The 25,955-nt window shown below is 25.4% G+C and overlaps 2 protein-coding genes across 3 annotated transcripts; one reads left to right on the plus strand and one right to left on the minus strand.

Annotated features, from left to right (window-relative positions):
- Positions 1-226: 226 nt before the first annotated feature.
- On the minus strand, positions 227-24,847 carry LOC112604427 (sodium-independent sulfate anion transporter). Its single transcript, XM_025353469.1, has 12 exons — positions 24,256-24,847; positions 13,676-13,905; positions 10,881-11,076; positions 5,992-6,212; positions 5,742-5,919; positions 5,149-5,313; positions 4,890-5,051; positions 4,682-4,822; positions 2,536-2,681; positions 2,222-2,395; positions 698-851; positions 227-434 (listed from the first exon to the last, which is right to left on the minus strand). Exons 2-12 carry the CDS (start codon positions 13,883-13,885, stop codon positions 334-336), a joined length of 1,848 nt encoding a protein of 615 aa, XP_025209254.1. The 5' UTR covers positions 13,886-13,905; positions 24,256-24,847; the 3' UTR covers positions 227-333.
- On the plus strand, positions 7,580-10,810 carry LOC112604428 (probable cytochrome P450 6a13). 2 transcript variants are annotated; one of them, XM_025353471.1, is made up of 6 exons: positions 7,580-7,673; positions 8,373-8,908; positions 9,060-9,447; positions 9,977-10,204; positions 10,268-10,519; positions 10,582-10,810. In XM_025353471.1, exons 2-6 carry the CDS (start codon positions 8,381-8,383, stop codon positions 10,749-10,751), a joined length of 1,566 nt encoding a protein of 521 aa, XP_025209256.1. In that variant the 5' UTR covers positions 7,580-7,673; positions 8,373-8,380; the 3' UTR covers positions 10,752-10,810. The 2 variants fall into 2 exon arrangements, with proteins under 2 accessions (XP_025209256.1, XP_025209257.1); XM_025353472.1 differs by having other exon boundaries at positions 7,589-7,673; positions 8,376-8,908.
- Positions 24,848-25,955: the final 1,108 nt, after the last annotated feature.

A 25,955-nucleotide genomic window follows, 5' to 3' on the forward strand; every position in this document is an offset into this window, starting at 1 on the left:
AACAAACTACACATGTAATACAACATACAAGTGTACTTGTAAATATTAGAAAAATATATTAATAATAATTATTAAAATCAATAAGATATTACAAAAGGTAATTTCTTAGTTTCTAACTTTTGATAGATGAACAAAATTGATACATATGAAAAAATATGTCATTATTAATATTTATGTAGTTAATACAAATTTTACAAAAATAAATATTTAAATTAGACCTATATAAATATGAACAAAATTTACTCATAATATTACATAATAATTATGTATAAATTAAATTATAGTAGATTTATTTATCATGTAGGAAAAAATTACTAAGAATAATTTGTGTGTTTAATGTTGTCTTCTACTTAAAAGTGGAGTTTCATGTGACTGCTGAGATGTTGTGTGTACTATGTCTTTTAATTCCGCTGGATTTCCAGAAGAGTTGATATCTAAAATAAATATATTTTAATTTTATTAGGGTGTTCAATATTCTTCAATTCAATTTATATTTATATAAATAATTTTTATAGCATAATCTCTTATTTATTCACAATCTAATTAAATTATAGTTTTGAAGTCTGATTCTTTATAAAGAACACTATATTAACTATATATATAATTACTAATACGTATTTTATAATTATTTTATACAATACCTACTACCCAAGCATAAATCAAATATTAAAATGTTATAATTTATATTAGGTATTACCATTAAGGGTTTGTTCCAGTTCGTCATATGTGAAACAGTGAACAATTTCATCAACGCACACACCCTGTAGAACAGCCAAAACACTTATTCTAGGATTATAGAAACATAATGGTTGTTTTCGTCTTTTGAAGTCCATTATTAATCCAGCAATTCCCTAGATAATTAAAATAATAATTTTTTTTTTTTATATGTTTATTTAAGGTTTAAATGGGCCTGACCCAATAACATAAGTTTGATTATAATAATAACAGTTTGTAAAAAAAAAAAAAAAAAAAAAATGAAAAACAATGAAATATAATACACAAATAATAAAAAGTAATTATAAGCTATGAAATCACTATACGTTTTAAATGAGTTGATGTTCTGTAGTATGAAAAAATTAATTTTTAATTTATTTATGGTTTTATAATTTTACTATGGAAGATATTGATTGCACAATTAATTTTTTTTGTGTCAACTGTTAATATAAAATTTATATTTAAACCTAGTATAACTCAGGATAGTCAATATTTATGACAAAACTCTTAACTAAAAAAATAAATCTATTCACAGACAGAAGTTTATCATTAAAGTCAGCACAATTTCAAAAATTAAATCATTAAAATGAATATTTTGTTTAATTTGTCTACAATATTGTTAATGTGACAATCAAATTTAAGTTTCGTATGAAAACAATTTCTAAGATTTTTAATAGATTCATGGTCCAATGTAGTATTACAGCATTGTGATTATAATTCAATTTTGAAACAAATTGAGCACTAGAAAATGTCATTATCTATATTTTTTTTTATTAATGTTGAGAATAAAATTATTGTTAATACATCATTCTTAGAAATGATTTAAATCAGATTGAAGTAAAACAGTTTCAACTTTGATTGTTAACTATGCGGATTATTTTGATATCAATAGCAAACTTTAATTTAATATAATTTTAAAAACTTATGCCATTAACAAAAATAAAAATAATATTGATGTGAAATTGAATCCTTGAGGAACTTCTAGTATAACACGTATTGGTATAAATCAATATTTACTTGTTGTGTTTAAACTGTAGTGCTTATCTATGATTACATTATTGAAATTAGATTAGACTTATCTATAATAATCTATTCAAATACTTTAGCTATAAAAAAAAAGCAGGTACTGGTTGGTTATTAAAAATATTGGGCAGATCAGAAGAAGACTTAGAAACTGGTTAAACAAAACTAGTTTTTCATGCATCTAGGAAAATATTTTAGAATAATAATTAAACCAACACAATAAAAATGTTTAGGTATCATATTTAATGAATTTAAATGGTTTATTTATACACAGATATAATTAATTCTCTGTATATGTAAATAACTAATTATAATATTATATCTAAAAGAATGTTTAAATTATGTACTTAAAATTAATTTTTTTATTAATTAAATCAAAAAACATATTTATTGTTTAATATAGTAACAAGTAATTACTTTTTAGTTAGGATAATTGAACAATGAGGATCAAAATTATACTATTGTATTTTATTTTTATTCTTACTTTAGCAGCTGTAAAATCTGCATCAAGTATATGTTTACAATCAACCACGACAGGAAGTTTAGACTGCCCCATTTTAACAGCAGCTTTATCTGTTTTAGCTCGCATAAAATCTACAGCTGGAAAGTAAAGACTGTTTTCTGGGGTCACTAATAAATAATCCAGGCCGGTTCTTAACTGCAATCATCAAAGCTCATATTATTTATCAAATATAACACATTTATATGGTTTAACTCATTAACAATAAGGACAAAAACATATTTTTCATATGAAAATCAATAATAATTTAAAAAGCTTCCAAAAAATTCATAACTTACCTTTTTCATTTCAATGTGCAAAAACGGTCTAGCCGATGGTATAAGTAAAAGCATGATATTTATTGCGACACCTACTAAAATTCCAAGTTCTACACCAATACCCAGGCATAAAATAAATGTTGCAAAAGTAGGTATTAAGTCTTTTCCTAAAAAATATGAATTAAGTACACATTATATTATATTTAATATACATAGAGTAGTAAATTCTAATTATTTAGATTACATTAAAACAAAACACACTTAATTTAATTTAATTATTAAGTACTTCATCAAATATGCAAAAAAATTTACATTTATAATACAATTATTAAGCAAGTGACATACATTTTGTAATCAAAGATTATACTTCAATTTTAAATAAAATCTACAACTACTGCTTTGAATAGAAGTTATAAACTAAAGTTTTTAAATGTTTTTTGATATAAATAATATATTAGTTCTTTTTATTGTTCATAAATATTATTATGATTTATACTAAATGCAAACAAACATACTCAATTATAGACATTATAATATTATGACGTGTCCCTCGTTTTTTTTTTAGGGGCTCCATATAGGCAATTTTAATAATTATTATATTATATATGTGGCATCCACATAGTGAAACGTGAAACCACTCATTTCATGAACTGGATATCCAGATAGTGAAATTCGTCCAGATCGTGAATTTTGACGAAAATACATTATATGGATATCCATTTCATGAAATGGACAATACCTATATCGTGTACTTTGTGTAATTATTATTTTATTATATAATGGTTCATACACTATCATTATACATTTATATGTATATTATATTTTATTTTTCACGATTTATTATGACATTGACAACACGTATAAACTGCAAACACAATAGTAACTGTGTTATACACAAACACTCAATAAATGTTATTTTTTGAACAACATAGGAGTTACATAGGTATCCGTCAACTGTCATCCAAATATCCGATAAAGAAACATTCATATGATATCGGATGTGAAATTACCGAAATTAAATTTGATATCTCTCTAATAGCCTCATATAATATAAATCACGGATAAAGCATTATTATTTTTATTGATATTGAAAAGTATGCTTTGTAACAGTTAATGTCATAATCAATCGTGAAAAATATTTTTGTTAAAATATAATTATTTATATAATAAAATATTATATACGTATAAATGTATAATGATAGTTTATGAACCATTATATAGTAAAATAATAATTACACAAAGTACACGATATAGGTATTGTCAATTTCATGAAATGGATGTCCATATAATGTATTTTCGTCAAAATTCACGATATGGACGAATTTCACTATCTGGTTCATGAAATGAGTGGTTTCACTATGTGGATGCGACATATACAACTAAAAATTTTACAATTTAAGTACATTTAATAAGTAATTTAAACGAGATCCTAGGTCATTACCAGCACCATTTGTTGTATAATTACGAATGTATAGGTGATAAATATTAATATACATAATATATTATATTAAACATAAATTGTTTTGATGTGGTTATGCAGATGAGAGGAATAGTTCATAGATGATATACATAGGAAAATAGATAATTTATAAATAGTTTTAATGAATGAATGAGAAAATAAATTATAAGTATGTATTTGATATTGCCCCGCCAACAAAATGGAAATAGTTTAATTTCCTGCTATCAGGTGATTGTTACTCTTAAATTAGAAAGTTAGAATTTTTGTGAACATTTCTTTATAAAATTATATCTACATTTTTTAATCATAGAAAAATTTAAAACTATATACTTATATGGGCTATTAAATATAAACTATTATTTAATAAATTATTTACCGTATAGTATTTAAAGTGATTTTTAAATAATTTTAACAAATACACATTGTTTATTTAAAATAAATAAAATATATGACACTGGTCAAGAATAATGTCAATTAAAGAAAACTTTATAGAAAACTACCCTTTAAGTGTTTTGTATTTAAGTACATGTAATTCTTAGTATCATTTTGTTTATTTTTTTGTAGACAATATTATAGTATTGTCATAATTTGCTACTTTTATTTATAAGTTTTGTTAAACAAAAAAAACCTAAATACAACCAATGGTGGCTTACAGGTGGCAGGTAATAGACAAATAAGTACCGAAAGGTTATCACCATTTCGACTTACGACTTGATTTCCACATAGGTTTAACGATCTCGTATTCGATCATGAAAATAACAGCACTAATGATGACTGCTGCTAGAGCTGCTTTGGGTATGAAGTAAAAGTACGGCGTCAATAAACTCAATGACAAAATAATAAGTATACCTAAAATGTTCGAAAGTGTCTTGTTAACAAATGATTTTGAAATAGTACTACATTATAAGCATTTTACCCGTATACATTCCGCCCATAGGAGTCCGTACGCCACTAGCGTGATTCACTGCACTTCTTGAGAATGATCCGGTAACGGGCATCGAAGAAACGAACGAACCCAATAGATTGCAAACGCCCAAACAATAGAGTTCTTGTGTAGCGTCCACTGAATTTCCGCTAGCTATTACAATTATTTTAAAGTTAAAACGTGTTTTGTAGGCAATTGAAATTCGTTTTAGAGTAATGCTAAAATTTACAAATATAATAAAACTTTATACCAAATGCTTTAGCGATAGCGACATTTCCGAGAACAGCAATTACCGGCACTAATATAATGGAAGACCCAAGATCCCAACACATATTAATGAAGCTAACCGCTGTACCATTTACTTCCGTTCCAAACGGTGGAAATTTTAACGGCGGCAAACCAGATCTTACTTTTCCTTTAAAATAAACACATGAATTAAAATAAAGTTTAATACAAACAGAAATAGTTTAACAGTAAAATAATGTACCAACATTTTTATACTTAATTCAAATAATTATATTAGTATTTGAAGTAATTTAATATTTCAATAAATCGCCGTAATCAATAAATATTTTTAATGAATATCTTTTCATTAAATCTAAACACGTATGTTTTTTCAAATGTTCATACGGTTAATTAATATAAAAAATAATTACTATTGTAAATTTTAATAATATTATACTAGTTAAAATATAGAAAATATATATACATATCGATATTAAGAAAATTTTATAGAATAATACGTTATTTATTATTAATAGATTAGGCTCAAATATTATTCATTAAAGAATATTTTGGTAAACTATATAATAGATAACAGATTCATAAATATTTTTTACTCACCGATTAAAGTCACAAAAGGTTCTGAATTTGGCCTATAAAACCAGTATGAAACGATTGAGCAAGCAACTACAATTAAAGCATTTCTGGATATGGAGAGTAACCACAGCCCTTTCATAATTGTCCTTTGTTTATTAGATGGCTTACCATTAGGTTCAAATAATTTAATATCTTTTACTTTCTAAAAAAAATAAGTACAATTATTAAATTTGAAAAATAGTTTTAACCTAAAGGCATAGTGTAAGTTATTTACTCGAAGCATGAGTAGTATGATGATAGAAGTAACTCCAAGAATTGTATCATTGGCGCGATAATTACCAATATTCTGGTACACTTTCAGCAAGCAATCTAAAAAGCTTGATGATTCGAACTTTAGGCCAAGAAGACCCTTCAATTGAGATACTGCTATGATAACAGAGGTAGCTGATGTAAAACCAACGGTCACCGGGATGGAAATGAAGTCAATTAATACGCCTAGATTAAAATATTTATATGCATTTTTTTAAACAAAATATAACTACATTCAATAGGATAGGTTAGTACTTTGGTAGGTATCTAATAATATATTTACAGTTTATTAAAATATATGTAACATCTAATTGTTTTATGATAATCTAAGTAATATATAAATATATTCTTACGTTTACAACCAAAGTTTTTATTTAAATGTAAAACCCTATGTGAGTGCCTTTGTACTCACGAATGATGTGTAAACATCTAAACTGCAGTACGACTTTGATTGGGGAATATAATGTCATGGTTTGAGTGGAATTTGTATAATAAGGTAACAATAATCATACAAGCTCGCGTTCTCTTTAAAATTTATATTTAACTTTTTTATTTTTATTTATATATATATTGTTTTTATTATTATATATAATTTATATATATTATAATTATTTATTATATATTATTAATTATGATATATTATATATCGTCAGCCTATTTAGCAAAAGGCGTAACTCCAAAAAATTCAAATTTCATTTTTTCATGTAATTCAATGAAAAAAAAAATGCGCGTCGATTGGTATCATTATCATAGTATTTAAGTTTGTTTTCTTTCATGAAACCGGTGTTAATTGATATGCATTAGTCGTAACTCCGATAAACAAATAATATAATTTCTATAGTAAAATATATAGGCGTATAATATATTATATATTATATTATATTATAAATTTAATCAATTAAATTAAATTTAATTAAATTAAATCAATGGCAATAGCCTCACACACACACACACTCAAGCAGTCACATCTACATGACTTACGCCTGACGCTCGATTCCGCAAGAAGGTCGTACTACAAACCGATAGCATAGATGTTTACACATCAATAAATGTAATTATTTATTTAATTCGAATTGCCGTATAAACATAACGTAAGAATATAGTGTTACATAAGTTAATAAAAATTAAATTAAATTGATTAAATAATAAACGTATTGATAGGTCTTGGATTAAGTATTAAATAGAAAATTTAAATAAAATTATGATTCATAATATGATTTTACTCTGTGTATGTGTTTTGTGTGAATAACCTCAATTAGGTTAGGTTAGGTTATGTCTAACCTTGCGCAAGTCAGCTTAGATAATTCGAAAAAAACGCCAGAATATTATATTTATGTGTTTATGAATTTATGATTCATACTACTATAACTAGGTACTTCAAATAAATACTTCTATTTTTTTCACTTATAAAAAAAATATAAATCTATTTTAGTAATTTTATATTATACATTGGATATTATGAAATGTTATTATTTATTATCATTTAAAAATATTATATAAATTAATAAAAAAAAGTGATTATGCAATTAAATAATAACTAGAAGTATAATTGTTTCATACATTAAGAACATAAATGTTTGCGTCATGTTCGAGTAACAGTCAACTTCATCTGTTAAAAATTAATACATTTTTCGATATTATAAAAAGGTAATATTATATTAAGTAAATAAATTAAAATACTATAATTATTTTTAGATACCAAACATTTAAAAGCTTAATAACTTAAGTCAATTAACTTATGAGATATATAGTATGTGTTATTAGGTTTAATTGTTTTTTATTATTATCTACAAAGTTATAAATAAAGAAACATTTTTTGCATGGTTTTTAAAAATATCATTTTATTATTGGCAATATATTAAGCCTTAGATTCTATAAAAGAGCTGAACCAATTATTAGAAAAAATATAAAATGTATTATTTAATTATAAAGGATTACTTAGTCTATGTCTACTTAACTATCCATGAATCATATTTACACATCGAAATTATTAACTAATTTCAAATTTCAATACGCCCATAAGTGTTATTAATATTTTTTGCATTTTATTGAACACTATTCACAACTTAAACTTATTAAAATTTATAATTTTAATAAGTTTTAATTACAAAAATAAATTTAAAGAAACATGGCCAGTATAACTTCCTGTAAAACAATTAACATATTGTTAAATTGTTTTCTTTGAACGAATTTATTTATTTTTATTTAAATGTATGCACAATATATTTAAGTTAATTAAGTAAAATATTAAATTATATAATATATTTATTTTATATATATATTAATTTCTAACAATGAAAACAATATAACATTAATTATGTTTAATAATGGTAATTATTTCATTAGCAGGATAAATGGTTTTATTCGATTATTTGCCATTAAACTTGATGGCGTATGCCGTCATAATTTCGACATCATTTTATTTATACTTAAGATATCGTTATACGTTTTGGCAACGTCAAGGATGCCCTGTACCATTAAAACCTCACATTATATATGGTCATACTAAGGAGGTAACTAAAATGAAAACATGGGTAGGCGAACATTATGCTAGCATATATTTTAATACAAATGGATACAAGTTCACTGGTTTCTATCAGTTTCAAAAGCCGAAGCTAATGCTTCGAGATTTAAATATTATAAAAGACGTGTTTACAAAAGAGTTTTCTACGTTTCCCAACCGTGGAATAATATTTGATGACAAGTTAGAGCCGCTTACTGGTAATTTATTAACATTGGAAGGCCATAAATGGAAAGTTTTAAGAAATAAATTGACACCAGCATTCACCATTGGAAAAATAAAGAACATGATTGATCTTATAGATGGTAGAGCTCAAGAAATGGTTAAGATTCTTGACGCATCATCAATGATTGGTGAACAAGTAATATATTTATACAATACTTCTATGATTTACATATAAGCATTTAATTAATAGTACAGTACATTTAATGATTTTAGATCTATTTTTTTTATTAAGATTCTAATTACAAGTCTTATAGTTTTAAGATAAATTATTTATCGCTGTGTTTTAGGTAGAATTTAAGGAACTGTTAGCTAGATTTGCAACCGATGTCATTAGTATTGTGGCATTTGGATTTGAAACCAACTCGTTGGCTAATCCTGAGGCAGAATTTCGGAAAGTCGGTCGAATGCTATTTTCAACTAGTAAAGAAACTATCATAAGAAATGCGCTAAATGCATTGGCTCCAAGTTTAATCGGATTACTAAAAGTACGAAGTATCAAAAAAGAATACGCCGATTTTTTCTTTAATGTAGTGAATGATACAGTCAAATATAGAGAAGAGAACAATATACAACGAAATGACTTTCTGGATTTGCTGTTGAAAATTAAAAGAGGCCAAAATTTATCTTCTGAAGAAGAAAGTAAATTAGTACTTAACGAAAACGACGAAAAAGAAGGTATGTATATTTTTTTCAGTTTATCTTAATGGCGTAGTTGGGAATTCGTCGAATAGTTAGATAAACGTGTTTATAATGGTATTATAGTAGGATGCCTCATAAAATGTTCTTTTAGCAGTTTAAAAACATTTTAAAAAAATTGGTTTTTTTTTATAGACATCCAAAGTCAAAGAGTATTCTATGACATATCATAATTATTGTATTAATTAATTTTCTAACACATGATTTATGATGTAATATAGTATACATATAATAATTAAAATTAATTGACTATAGTAAATTTACTTATGTTATAATAAATTATGTTTTACCATCTTTTATCTATAATATATCTATTAAATGAAATCATAAAACCAATTTACCAAAAATACTTAATTCTATTAGTTGATAACTGGTAGTACCTATATGTTACATTAGAGATCAAAATCGTCTCGTTCCGTCATTGATTATAAAATGTAATTTGAAAAAAAAAGTTGGTTCATCTCATTTAAATTCTAATATCATATAGTACCTATCTATAATATTTCAGATTTTAAATTTACTATGGATGTGTTGGCGGCCCAATGTTTTGTATGGTTTATTGGAGGATATGAAACTTCATCAATTACGTTAACATTCACATTTTTTGAACTTGCCCAAAACCCGGAAATACAAACGAGAGCTCAAGAAGAAATTGATTCAGTACTTATTAAACACAATGGAAAACTAACATATGAAATATTGCAAGAAATGACTTATTTAGATATGATTGTGTCTGGTTAGTAGAAAGTAAATTATATAAATATTAAAATAAACCATTTTTCACAATTTCAATTTATAGAAGCCTTGCGAAAGTATCCACCAGTGCCTAATTTAACCAGGAAGACAATAAAACCATATAAGTTACCAAACTCAGATTTCACCCTTAATAAAGGACTCCAGGTGGTCATACCAGTATATGCTATTCATAACGATCCTGAATATTGGCCAGAACCGGAAAAATTCATTCCAGAAAGATTTACAGAGGATGAAAAACATAATAGACCACAATATGCTTACTTGCCATTTGGCGCTGGTCCTAGACTATGCATAGGTAAAGTATTGTTAAAAAATAATTGCAAAAAACAATTGAAAATATTTTATTAATTTGATCAGGTATGCGATTCGGAATGATGCAAGTAAAAGTGGCGTTGTTTAGAATTTTATCAACTTATAACATTTCACTGTCTAAAAATATGAAATTACCAATAAAATTGAATCCAAAAACTATACCAGCAAATCCCGATGGTGGTATGTTTCTTCATGTTACCAAGAGAAAAAAATAAAAAGTAAGCAGATTTTCCGCGACAATTATAGGTATTATGACTATAATTTTAGTAATTGATTTAAAAATATAAAAAGTATATAAACAAACATAAATTTATTGTCCTTATTTTTTTTAAATTAATACATACCTAGTTTAAGTGATCCCATAATGAACTGTAAAATACCAGACAAAAAACATAATAATACTGCATAGTCAGCGTTTCTATTGACTACTTGTTGGTATGTCATAAGGGACATTAATGCTGTAGGTCCAATGGTAATATCCTTACAACTACCGAACATTGTATAAACAATGCATCCAGCAAACGCAGAATACAAGCCATACTGTAAAAAAATATATAAACACAGATATTAGTACTTATATATTTTATTATTAACTAATTATAATTATTAAAAAACTGGTTTAACCTAAAAATATTCTCATAAAATTAAAATAGGTAATAATCAAAAATATTTATATTTGTTTATCACTGTTGTAAGATTATTTCAATCTTTGCTTTAACGAAAATCTAAAATAACACTCAACCTATACAAACCAAATCAGTCAATGAACAAATAAAATACATATACTTTCATCAATTTTTATTAAAAGTTAATTTTCTTCAAACACTTTAATTTAAACAAGTATACTTTATGGTTGTGAATATATTTTTGTTTACTATTAAATTGAAAACAATTATAAAAACATATAAATCGAAAGAAAACACTGATACTTTATTAAATTTTCTATATAATGATATATTTATTATTGCCTAATAGATACTAACAAGATAATCCACAAATTACCATCACTGTTTTTTGTATTATTTAAATAAAATAAATTATATCTTTTGTCTATACTATAGTATCTACTTATATTTAAATAACATTTCTTAATAAAGTAAGCTACATTTTGTTTATACATATATTATGTTATAAATTATAAGCTCATAACAGTGAATAAAGCGTGCAACACACAAATTACGAAGTCAGTATATTCAATCACACAAATAATATAATCTTTCTATACTTTTTTTTTTTAATTAGTATTATATTATTATTTATAATAAGTCTAATAATAATAAAAAAAAAAAAAATAATAATAATAATAATAAAATAAATTCAACTGGATACATAAACTTTATTGAGTACTCATCTCAGCACGCATAATAGTATAGTACAGCAGTATTTTACATTTGATTAGAAATTATTTCATTTTGACATTATACGTAAATCGGATTATCATGCGATAAAAAAAGCGATTTTTCACAATTTCCTGAAATGCATTTGTACAATTTAACTACATTTGTTTGAGATACTCAGCTTGTTTCTATTTTAAGTTGAAAATAATTTTTAATTTTATAAATAATTTAATTTATATACTCAATACAAAATTTCTGAAGCAACGTGCTTCCAGTGCCTCAAAAAAGATATTAAATAATAACTAACTGATCTTTCCTTAGCTGTATATTTAGATTAAATAATACGATTCATTATTAGTTTGACAAAGCTTCAATTATTCTAGATACGAAAGCAATTAATGATTTTTATGTAAATAGATATTTTATAAGACAACATTAATTTTATTAAAAATAAAACTATGAATGTTTGTTTGTCACAATATAAGATTAATGGCATACAAGTATATTAGTCCATTCCATAGCCTATAAGCCATAACTAATTAGATTAACAAAATATATGTAAATTATTTAATGTTATAAATTTATAATTTAATAGAGTAAAATAAACTGAGCCACGTATATGCAAAAAAATTCATCGATTTCGTGCATAATGTAATATTTGTATACTGTAACAAGTGTAACAACTATAACTTCCGGGATAATTCGTTAACATGTTACATGGTATAGGTGGTAAGATAAACTAACATATATTATATAATATTACTTGTATAGTTTTTAATAATTTATTTTCTATCTATATAGTATATGAGTTAGCTATTTTAAAAAATTCGTTATTTTGGCTTCTGTATCGTTTTTCGAAATTTTCATATAGATGTGATTGTGATATGTTTAAGTCATATCAGATGTTTTCATACTTCCGGCAACTGGTTAATATATGAAATTATAAACTCTATAGTAGATATAAGTTTTGTATTAATACATCAGCTAGAAGTTAATTACATTAAATAAACATACATTTAATATGTCATCAAAAAAAAAAAAAAAAAAAATGAATATTTTATAGTACTTACATAGTTGTTTTAATTTAGCGCACTAAAAAAAGTGTCATACATATAAACTGATTGAAAGTATGAATGCAAATAAAATTGTGTGTCTGGATATATTTAACATATTTAGCAATTTAATTTACCAATAAATGACTACCAATTTTAAAAATTATTATATAACAGTACTTATCATTTTATGAACTAAAAAATATTAAATTATGCGTAAAAATATGAATATATTATAGTTATACTTAAAACATACTCAAATATACGCTTCAATGTGTCATAAAAAAACTAATTATAAATAAAATGTGTTCAGTTTTTATTAAAAAAGTGTACAGGTAACAATTGTCACTTGTACTTTTGATATATAATACAAAAATAATTAATATGTAAAATATTAAATAGGTATTTTACGATAGTATGAATGATATATATATTTGTAGAAACTAATCTTATGTTTTCTCAATCGGTCAAAAAAAAGTTAAACTGAGTAGGTACCTACATATTTTTGATAAAATTTAAATAACGACTGATCATGCGCTTTAAACGAATAGCAGACATTCCCTCATGAATATTAGAACATTATCATTCTGAAGTTAAAACCAAGAAATTTTCCACCAGTAACTTAACCTTCAATTGTTGTATAAATAGTACACTTCAATATGTTTATTAATACTATTGTATTTTAAATAAACATTATCATTTATATATTATTTTTAACTTATTCAGACTATCAATATAAGTTTCTCTCACCTGTGGTTCTAGACCAGCGAGTGTAGCATAAGCCAGCCCTTGAGGCATGACTGTTAGTCCAACAGTGATCCCAGCAATCAAGTCACTAACAGCTTGATCTGTATCGTACTTGGGTAGCCAAGAAATGATAGGAACACGTTTTTTGAACAACTTGCCAATAGACTGATACCGTTTTGGTCGGTACTTAGCTTCACCGCTGTATTCTGACATAGCGGATGTTGTCTAAATATCTGCAAAAATAAAAACAATATTGTCCACAATGCATTATAGTATTTTTAAAATAAATTTGCAAATTAAATATTTTTATTTTTATTATTTTCCTCCATTTTGATTGAAATATGTAATAAAATAAAAAATGCATTCAAGTTAATATATTTATCAATAACTAAATTTAGATAGGTATTTTTATTCAACATTATTTCACAAACCATGAATATTATTTTGAGGTTATATTTTATGCATTTATATGATAATAAAATCAAATACAAATACGTTTCTAGTAGGTGCTGTCTTCAAAATAATTTAAGTATGCGTTATAAGTTTTGATCGTACAAAAATGTATAATACACTTACTATTTACTATACATAGATTTATATTGTCTAAATTACAAATATATATTATATATATTATTTTTACTAAATCTTGTTAGTCAGTATTAATATAGTAGATATAGGACTACCTACATTTTAAAAGATACTCAGAAGCTTAAAATTAAGATGTCTTAGAATCTTAGATTATTATAACTAATAACGTTAATGTATTAAATGCATTTACTTTAAAAATATAAGATACATTATAAGCCAACATAAGCAACATTCAACATTAACTGTAGTTGTGTAAATATAAACACAACTGTAAAATCTAAAAACGATCTTTTTAAAATAAAGTCTTAATCAACGGGCAGCTTCCATCATTAAATTTACAGAAGCTGCACTGTGCAAAACTTTTAAACTAATTTATTAAGCCGTTCAGTTTGTCATTACTACATTATTGTTATAACACCAATAATCTTGTTAATTATCCCACTCAAAGTTGCTAATGATCTAAAAAAACAAAATTAGTAGTTAATACATGAGAACAAGGGCGTTATTTGGGAGAGGGATCAGGGTGTGCGGCTGCACCCTTTACTTTTAAAATAATATACTAATTGGCCTACGCCCTGCTGAGATAATGTACAAAATTAAATCTTCTTAAATTATATTTTAATTTTCATATTGACATTTATCAATATTGGTATACTGATTCATTGATTTGGTCCATGAGATATATGAAAATAATAATTAAAAGTAGGATAATGCGTACATATACGTACATATATCAATTTTTATATGGCCTGGTGAAATTTCAAAATGGCCTACTTGAAACCTCGCACACCTAAAAAATAACCTGAAACGATACCCTTGCATGAGAACAAACTATCTTAAATTAACTTTTAAAAATCCTAAGTTTAATTTGAAAACAGTAGATTTGTGGTATAGGATCTGTTATAGTTTTTCAAATCAGTAAGATTAAATCCGATCTACGAATAATCTCTTTTTTATAGATCTACTGCATATCAAATTTATAAACCAGTAAATTCTGTTATGTCTTCTAAAAAAAATGCAATACAATAACTGATTAATTAAATATAGACAAGAAAATTGTGAAGCTATTTTGTCACGTCACATCTATCGTATAAATCGGTGTACATAATACACCATATTGAGGTATGGATATAGGTAGGTCTATCTTCTGTATAAATGTTAATAATGAATGATCAAATCCACACTTTGTATAGGACACACTGTGAACAAGTTGTTTCCATTCAATATTATTACATATTTGTATAGTATAAGATATTCTATCTCGGCACGTGAGTATTGTTATGTACTTCAATCTCCGACCTTGCTTTATTGTAAAAATAAAAACAAAACTCACAACAATAATAAACGATGTTGATGGCACATTTCAAAAACATTGATCGAGATAACAAATAAATGATTGGTTACATGCGCAGAAAATCGTTGTGAAATCGATGTAGGTATCACAGTGATCCTGTAACCACATTACCACAGAAGAAATTGTGACATTGTGTGTAACTTGACGTTAGTACATCGTTATATTATTATGATTGGTATTCACTATTCAGACTTCAAGGCTCTAAAATAACTTAAGAGTATGAGTTAACTTATATGGTTTTCTGTACATTATTATATTGGTCAATAAGGCAACCACTAACTGTATCTCTAAAACAAAGCATTACTTAGTTTCAACATCGACAAAACCATGGAATCATTCCATTATTATCCATTAATAACTGTAATATATCCAGTTTATTATAATTTATAATCCAAGGCGAGACGTATTTATTAATTTACACTTTCAAAATACAATTTATTTTTAGATCCTTAGTGAAGCGTGTAGTATATTGGTTTTACAGTATTTATTTTTATATGTTATAATAATAACATATAAAAATTATCTACTATAATAATTATCTACTATTTTTTTTTATAGTAGATAATTACATAATTTGTTTAGTTAGGATATGTTGTATACAATTTTCATTAAACATTACCTACTATAAATTATTCATTTGTCACAATGACACATGAGATAAATAATTTTTAGATTTTCCTTAGACTTTCGATAAAATGTGTGGTACCTAAAACATTAAGAAATATAATCATATTGTATTTTTTAAAATTATTTTTGGTTAAATATGGATTTGCTTAGAATCAGCTTTTGAATACAATGATTTTAATATTAAATTTTTTTTTTTTAATTTAATTAATTACAGCCTATTTTAAAAATATTTTCATATTTTCATATTTTAATTTATTATTATTATATTATTATAAAATGTATTTTAAACAAATAAAACAAAATAAATTTCAATAAATGTAATAAATAACATGATAAAGTATTATTATTCAAAACAATGTATATTCTGTTGGAACATAGAAATAAATTAACAATATTAACATATCAATCATAATTAATATTATAATAATTGTAATACAATTTTTATTTTTTTATAATATTATAAAATGTTATTTAATCAATTATCATTAAGCATTATTTCACACGTCTGTAATTACTATTTTATGATTTGCATAATATATATTTTAATCATACGTATTTAACTTAGGAGAGTAATTTAATGAAATATAATATTTTATTATAATAAAATGCATTATTAAGGTTCATAACAATACAGTTTTAAATTTAACCAAGCATAAGGAATATTAATGAATAATTTTTCTAAATTCACTGCAATATAATGGTTTAACAAAAATCTCCAAATTTGCTTATTTCATTACTATACACCTTTATAGGTTGTAAATAACCATAGAAAATTTAAAAAAATGCATAAAAACTAAATTGAAATAAAATATTATATATAACGTATAAAATACTAAATTTGTATTGACTATCTTAATAGAAATATGCACTAATATTCTATAAATAAATATTAATAAATATTAGTGAGGTGCATTTTTTAAACATACGACTCGTATACTTTAAGTGATGCTGACAATAAATATTTGCTTTTGAAAGTTCTACACTGCTACGCAAAAAATGTATGGTGAGCTATTTAAATGCTATGCTAATAATAATTTAAAGCTGTGATGGATTCATTTACAATTTGATGCACAAGCAATACCTACCTAAGGTTAATTATTTCTATATAATTTAATTTATACAGCAATTTAAATTAATACGAAAGCTTTATTACAAAGTTGTAAGTAGTAAAACATAATTCATACTTGAAAGTTAAATCATTTGAACATTTGTTCAGCATAACCTTTTTAGTTAAGAGATTTTAATTTTAATTTTCATAGGAGAGAACATAAAATAAAATTGTTCCTATGCGTATTATTTGAAAATAATAATAATATACTTATTGATACTATTTTTGTTGATAAATTATTATAATAAAATTATAATATTTAATATAACAATATAGAATGTAATATGTTATTGTGTTCAACACAATTGAATAATAAAATGTATGTTCTACTGATTTTATAGATATTAAAATAGCAGTTGATGTTTATATATAATATAGATACATTTAATAGTTATTAAGTATTAAAACAATTAATATATTTCTGTGATAAAATAAAATACAAATTTATGTCTTCATAATCAAAAATAATTTACTTTAAATTTAACGAGTATAGTATTAAATATTTTATTTGTATAAGATATACACAGGTGTGCATAAACAAATGTTTTTAACACTAATAAATTTCGACGGTAAATAATGAAACTTTAAACAGATTCTAAACTCTACGATAAATAATAATACTTATCCTCAATAATGACATTTTCAAACTAAAAAATGTTTAATGAATATTTTTATAAAAAAACATCCTTGAAAGTTATATCTTACTTTTTTGACTATATTAAAGTAACGTAGGACTGTGAAAACTGTCTAAATAATAAGATCGAGAGTGAGATGTAAAAAAAGCTCAAATATTTTATAAACATGTTTTAAAACAATAATACAAATACCAAAATCAAATTAATTTGATTCTTTGTTAATAAATAATAAATAATAGAATATAATATTTTATGATAAACGCTGAAATAATTTTATTGAATTCCTAAAACTGGTAGTATAAGTTAAGTATTTAGAAGGTTACTTAAAATGTGATATTTAGTGTTTATTAGAAGTCGTCAAAAATGTGTCCACGAAGTACTAAAATACGATAAGGATAATTCTTTGTACCTATATTAAATAAACACCTGACACTAAAAAAAAATATTATGAATAAAATATTTTTCACGTACATGATTTAAAAATACTATATTAAGCATAAAATTAATCGTACGTAAATTGTTTTAGTATAATAATTATGAAATATTGCATTAATAAATATTAAACATATTATTAATTTAATAATGGAATATAATAATAATAGTTTATTGTCTAGATACAAGCATAATTGTTACATAATAGTAGGTTCTTAGACTTACGACTTACGAGTTTACCTACCTCACATTAAAATTAAAACTAATGATAAAATGATTATTGTATATAGGTACTAATACATTACTTGTAGTATAACATCCTTAAAAACGGTTTAATTGATATAGATTGGCAAAAATACATATTTTAACTGTGTATTATGCTTAAAATACTTATTTTATGTAATCACAATATCTTAATATTTTTTCTATGAACCTATACTAAACAAATTTGTTTCTCTTTTGACTTTTTGGAACATTTTTAATAGTTTGTCACTATCCACTGCAAATAAAGTTTGTCCATATATTATGATTATTTTATCTGAAAGTATTATATTTTATAATTGTATTCTTAATTTAGTGTCGACATTGAACAACGTACACGCATTATGCACACTAGTTAATAAAAAATTTCCAGTGTGAATTAGTAAGAATTTAATAAGTATTAAAAATATAAATATTTACAACGTAACAAAAAGCAAAAAATAAAATCTGTTACAGCAGATTATAGACTATCATAATTTATAATTTTATCTAAAACTAACATATATTATTAACTTTAATAAATTATATTTTGTTATCCATGGCACGATAAAAATGTAAAAATCAGTACCATATTACAAAATATAAATTTTAAATTTATAATTTATCTCTCAACATAAGTTATAAGTTATAAATTATAATAGTGTACAAATATAATTTATGAAAAAAACCTTTCATTATTTTTAATTAAACGTAAATTAGTTAAAAACATGTTTATTTGTAAATCTAATAATAAAATCTTAATATTTGAAGAAACCAGAAAAGTTACTAAATGAATTTACCATCATATCCAATGATACATTATGATGAATATTAATAAACAATTAACAACTGTGGTAATCAGTTATTTTAAGCAGTGACATATCATCTATTTATATAATTACAAGAAAATTCAGACGGAAAAAAGTTTAAGCAAAAAATAAACACCTACTAAAACAAATTTTTTGAATTATTCAGCTATAGGTAAATGAAAAAACCGCGGTAGTCACTCGACTATATATTGTAGGTGTCAACTATATTTCATATGTGAATAGGTTACAAAAATGGACGTATTAAATTTAAATTCAATGATATAGCATTCCACACAATAAATGAATCTAAGCGAATACCGTCAATAATTATATTGAAAATAATTTATTATATATTTAAATTACTATTAGTAAAAAAAAAAACTAAAGACAAACCTTGTAATAAAATATTCAATTCTTAGTTATTAAAATTGAAAATTACATAATATACATTTTTAACTAAAAAAAATGTGTATATTTTCGTGATTTTAGTTATTGTTATCAACATAATTATACTTCAAACTATTACAAAACAAATATCATGCCTATAGATTTTCGATGTTTTTTAATTGATCAAGTAACAACTTATGAAGAACTTTGTAATACATTTTCAAGCATTTCTATCCAGCGAAAATTTTTTAATCAATATTCATAGAGAGTAAACTAAATTATTAAAAATTTACCATCCCTATTTAATATAAATTGAAAATTATATTGTAAATATGAAATGATAACATAAAAATTTTATCAAATGTTTAATTATCTACGTTAATTCAATTTTAAGTTGCACACTTACACCAAAATAAAAAAAAAATTAAATTAAATTAAATTTGTTAAAAATTGGATTTGCGCAAAAATTAGCGGTTTTCACATTTTTTTTTTTTTTGTTTTTCTAGATTTTGAAAAAAAATACTAGAAATTTTTAATTGTAGCTTCCTTATAGTACAAACTAAATCTAATTTTCTATCTAAAACCACCTTCAAAGTTGAAAATCAAACTATTTTATCCACTACTTATTATATAATATACACTGACTAACGCATTATTGTAAAATCAATACATTCATCGCTCCGTTCAAATTCTAAAATTGCAGAAATATCGCTTTAAAATTAATCTTAACATTTAGAAAATTGAATTGTGCATAGAAAATTATATAAAATGGTACAATGCTTAAAGATTTTTGGTTAATATTTTTTGAATTACCTACATCAATGTAACAAAGCTTGAGGAGAAATCATTATTTTGAATGTGTGTGAATGTATGTTAGTGCTATACGTATAATACAGTTTAAAGTTTAAAACAACTTTATTTTTTAAATTTTTGGTAAAGACATATCATAGGGAATCTCATGAAATTTTTAAAATTTTTATAAAAAAAATAAAAACATAGTCATACTTAAATTAAAACTTATATAATAAATTATATTATAGATTTACCCAAAAATTTTTATTTTTTTTTTTAACTACTGGAAATTAGGTACCAATGAATTTTATTTTCTATTAAAAACCAACATTAAAAAAATTAATACACTATAATCGCACTACTCAGAATCTAAAACATAGTATCTATACGGTTGTACTATGTAACCTATATTTTAATAAAATCTATTTCTAATTTAAAATCATATTAGGTACTTATTTAAAAATAGTCACTTTTATAAATCATTTGTGTTTTAAATTCATAAAACAAATTACCTAAGAATAAAATCTCGTGCTTTGATAAATATTAATATATTCTTATTAGTTGTGCATGCAAATTATGTATTGTAAATTTAAATGAAAAAAAAAAATATGTATTTTATATTATGATCGTTTATCAACAGTAATTCAAATAATTTTAAATAATATAATATTAGAACGACGTAAATAAAAATATTGTACCCGAAACCCCAATAAAACTGGTTGTTTATATTTTCTATGTTTTGCATATTTATAGAAAAGTCAAAACAAGTTAAAGTGATTATTATTAACAGTCAACAATTAATTGTCTAATTAATTTTCCTAGGTATATTTTATATATCAGGGAAATAATTCTCACCCGCTCCCTTTCATAAAACAGCTGAAATCGGAAAAAAAGTACTATTAAAGTTCATATATTATATTTTATGCAATCAGTAAAGCTTATTACAACACCTAAAGTAAGAATCTAAATGATGACAAAAATTGTAAAATTCTAATTATTATTGTTTACAAATTAAATCATGTGTTGGTGAAAAAATAATACTACTTCTTATTCATGTATTATACACATACGTAAAAATATATTGACTAATAAAATTTTGTCATAGTTATATCTAAAGAGAAATTACTGTATTAGGCAAATTAAGTATATGTATAATACTATGATATATGTACTAAAAATAAATTAATAAGTAAAATGTTTAACTTAATATTATGTTAATTTTATTTAAACACAAATAAAATACCTATTTATTCTGATTAATTTTTATGTAATCACGTAGGTGTATATAAAACATCATATTTATGTAATAAGTATGTAAAAAAACTGGTAATATATTTCAATTATTATTGTAAAATTAAATCTTAAAAAATAATTTATCCTAAAGATTAAACATATTACCAACTGAAAAGATCAATAACCTGCTCAAATAAATAAATTTAAGTTACATGAATACAATATGTACCTCCCAATCTCAATCCTAACGGTTATCATATTATGCTAATCCATTTTTTCTGTTTATTGTTTTCAGAAGACAATTTATATTTACGTGTACTAAAAACATTTTATACTCATAACAAATAAAAAAATGACTATCAAAAATTATAACAGTTATGATAATTGTGTACTATATCCTACTCATCATATAATATCTATATTATACAATATTACATTAAATACATATATTATTATAAATTTATTTTTTTTTAAACTATAACACAATATACTATATATTTAAGCACATAAATTCTGCACCTATTTGAATGATATATTTTAGTGAAGTTTATGAACTATTTTTTGATTCCATAGTGAGGAGCAACTAGTAAAATATTTTATAAGGCACCTCGCACATAATTATGGATTTCTTAATTAGCAAAAGCAACAAGTAAAATTAATTTTTTTATGTGCGATAAGGATAGGAGACTATTCTTATATTTTGGGAGATAACTATATAGTATGCGTTTTGTAAAATTTAATAATTGTAGTATTTCTTTTAGTAAAGATATAACAAATAAATGAATATTCTAAAAAAACAAACATTTTTTTTTTTATTTTTACTAAATTGAACTACCTATCTTCCTTTATATTATGCGTTACCTACTTTATTGTTCTACACTTTTACTTTAATCAATTGTAGGTAGTACAATCAGCGGTTCTTAACCTTCAGTCGCGACCCAAATTAAGTGACAATCGTGCTGATTGACGTTTTGAATTTTCGATAAAATAAAACAATATTTTAATAAATATCTTTGGAATTTATACATCGTCATATATTACGTAAGTACGCAATTTTCCAAAGGTACTTATTTTAAATTGCACGATTACATTCAAAATAAATGAAGATAAATATTTTATAAAAATGTTTAGAGATGTGAAACAAATAAATTATACTTATAATTTACATTATAATTGTACAAGTGAGTATGGATAATCTAGACGGCTGACGCATGATAAATTGTCGTGATTTTTGGATAGTGCATAGAAGTTTTATTTAAGTACTTTTGGACATATTTCTATTTAAAAATAAAATAATTTTAAAAATTCAAAAAAATTATTTGTTGCATTTCAGATTGCTTTTTGATAATTATTATATTATTTTATTTATTTAAAATCAAATTATTAAACATTTAATTTATATTTTATCAACAACTGTTTATTGTTCGATAAATACTTGAGTATTTTAGAATCATAACATAATAAATTTTCATTTATTTTAATATTTCAGTAAATGGCGAGTTGTACAACATTTAAGTGTGACAAAAAAATTTTTAAAATATTAAATATCAATTTTAAAACTAATTTTCTTACCTACTTATACAATTTGAAAAGTATTTGAAGCGTATTTAAATACATGCCAAGTATTTGTACTTATATCAATATATTTAAATATAATTTAAAAAATATATTTTACAAGTTTGAATTTTACAATATTTTACATTTTCAAACCGCCAAACGGTTCACCTAGTTATTAAATACATATGCGTACTTGCGTGCGCCGCCGCAACCGGCATTTTCGCCGGCGCGCAAAAAATATCATACATTATACGGATGATGTCGGACAACGGCGTCACTGCAATATTCAGTTAATCTGGTTTCTATATCCTCATATTAATCCTTATGTAGGAGAGCAACAATAACAACAACGGCGACATGAGATCGTAGAACGGTATGTGTAATGTATACAAATAAATACCGAAAATCGTACAATGATTTAAAAATATATCTCGCGTTTCCTTTAATAGGACATCATGACGGTAATGCTCTGCCCGGTTCGCGATGAGCAACGAGAATCTCCCAGGATTCGGGAAATTTCCAGGGGACCATCTATACGTGCGATATACACGATTATCCAAAGATAGTAAAGGCGAGATCAGAAAACTAAATTTAAACAAGTAAAAACTTTGTTTGATTCACCGTCAGTAAAAAAAAAAAATAATATAAATTCCACGTTCGCGGAACAGATAAATCGTTCCGTCCACGGGCCGCCGTTTGGTGACCCCTGGTCTATTAGGGCGTATGCGTGTACTCGAATACTTCATAAAAAAAAAAAAAAAAATGATCAAAAGGTATTCGAGGAGGACGCACTTGGCGCGCGCGCCTGTTAGGAAACTCACCTCGGACGACGACAACAACGACAACAGCACCGTCAACAAACAGCTGCGGCGGAAGACTGCGACGAGTGCTACGGTAGGTACACACACACACACACACACGTGCACGCAGAACGGCGGTCGAGCGCTCCACTCGGCGGGATTTTGGACGGCTCACGCCGGCATCGTCGTCACCGGCAAAGTCCCCGCGATCTGCGACTGGGAAAAGAGCCGTGAAAACCGATGGAATCGATTCCAATGGCGGCGGCAATCGACGTCCGTAATATTATTATAATATAATATTATATTGTTATTACCGTCGCGACCGTACACGGCGAACACTGCGACGACTCGTATGACCCGCGACCGCGTGCGTGCGTACTCGTACGACGCTGCGACACGACTGCCGACTGATCCGAGATTCTGATCGTCGCCGGCACCGGGGTGTACGACACGACGTGCGACGTGACCACAATAAACGCGTACCGACGAAATACGCGGTCCAAGCGTAGTCGTCCTGCACGCCGCCGCCGCCGCGACAACGACCGTATTATTATTATTATTATTATTGTTGTTGCGGTACGACGCGCGTAGACGTGTCTCGCGTTGCCGTCGTCCGCCGGATCGGGTCGCGCGTGTTTGCGCGTGTGTACTACCACCACCCGTACGCGGCGCATTATTTTGTCGTGTTTTGTGCTCTGCACGAGGCGGCGCGTCGTTCCGGGCCGGGTGGCCATAGGGTACAATGATATTCCGCTACTGCGCAACGCACGTCACCCGCCATCGTTCCACCGCAGCGCTACTGGCTACTGCATGGAGGACGCGAACGTGGCGTTTACACCGTTATTGCAAGCAATGCAAATAATAACATCGTTGCGAACACGTACCGTGTAAAACGATGTATGTGATACGAATAACGATTGTGCGATAGATATTATTATTATCATTATTATTAGTATATTGATATGTCGTTGTTGTGGACGCCGCTGCCGCCGGACAAAACGAGCTAGTGGGGGTGAGATGCGGGTCTAGACATGATATTTTTTTCTCTCTTCGTTTAGGCAAACCTCGTCCACGGGGGCCGTTATAGTCATTAATCGTCATTAATCATAACTTAAAATATTCATACAATAAGCGTAATTTTCTAAATCGTGTATTTTTTTTTTTTATTTTTTTAATGCATACACAATTAGACGTTTTGAGAAAACATTATATTAAGTACAGTACAAATTTATTGGGTTTTTTTTTTTTTTTCAAGAACATTATGGATTTGTTTGAGAATGTGGTCAACGTTTGGCGCAAGTGTTATGTCTTGGATGTTTAGTATAATTTACTGTTACTGTGGAGAGATCGCCTGACTGAATGGCCCGATCTACAAGTAATACGCGTACTGGTTGGTCGTTTTTTTGCCAATATGATTATAATAATATTGTACCTACGTATACACAATAATATTTCCCATATCGGTAAAACGGGTTAGGAATGTGTTCGAAAGTGAGCTTGTTTCCTTGTTTCGTTTGTCGACTGTTTAAACATCGGCTATTCGTTCCGGAACCGAATTTAACGTATGTGAGAAAAGGACCTTTTGTTCTCGTTGATTTATTATTTAGAGGTGTTTAATTGTTGAGATCAGGTGTATTGTTTGCACCTACATATAGCCACGTCTTTGTTTTATTTGCAAAATTTAATTATAAAAAAAATTGTTACAAATTGTTATTTATTTA

This window comes from Melanaphis sacchari, unplaced genomic scaffold (genome assembly GCF_002803265.2).
Source record: "Melanaphis sacchari strain LSU unplaced genomic scaffold, SCAv2.0 Contig11_pilon_pilon, whole genome shotgun sequence".
Taxonomy (NCBI): domain Eukaryota; kingdom Metazoa; phylum Arthropoda; class Insecta; order Hemiptera; family Aphididae; genus Melanaphis; species Melanaphis sacchari.

Bases quoted from the DNA above. Each gene is read 5' to 3' on its own strand.
- LOC112604428 (XM_025353471.1), top strand. From the start codon at position 8,381: ATGGTTTTATTCGATTATTTGCCATTAAACTTGATGGCGTATGCCGTC. The intron at 8,909-9,059 runs GTAATATATTTA...GCTGTGTTTTAG, and splicing joins CATCAATGATTGGTGAACAA to GTAGAATTTAAGGAACTGTT. The intron at 9,448-9,976 runs GTATGTATATTT...ATAATATTTCAG, and splicing joins CGAAAACGACGAAAAAGAAG to ATTTTAAATTTACTATGGAT.
- LOC112604427 (XM_025353469.1), bottom strand. From the start codon at position 13,885: ATGTCAGAATACAGCGGTGAAGCTAAGTACCGACCAAAACGGTATCAG. The intron at 6,213-10,880 runs GTATGTATTAAT...ATTTTAATCTAG, and splicing joins TATGGGATCACTTAAACTAG to GCGTATTAATTGACTTCATT. The intron at 5,314-5,741 runs GTGAGTAAAAAA...TTTATTTTAAAG, and splicing joins ACCTTTTGTGACTTTAATCG to GAAAAGTAAGATCTGGTTTG.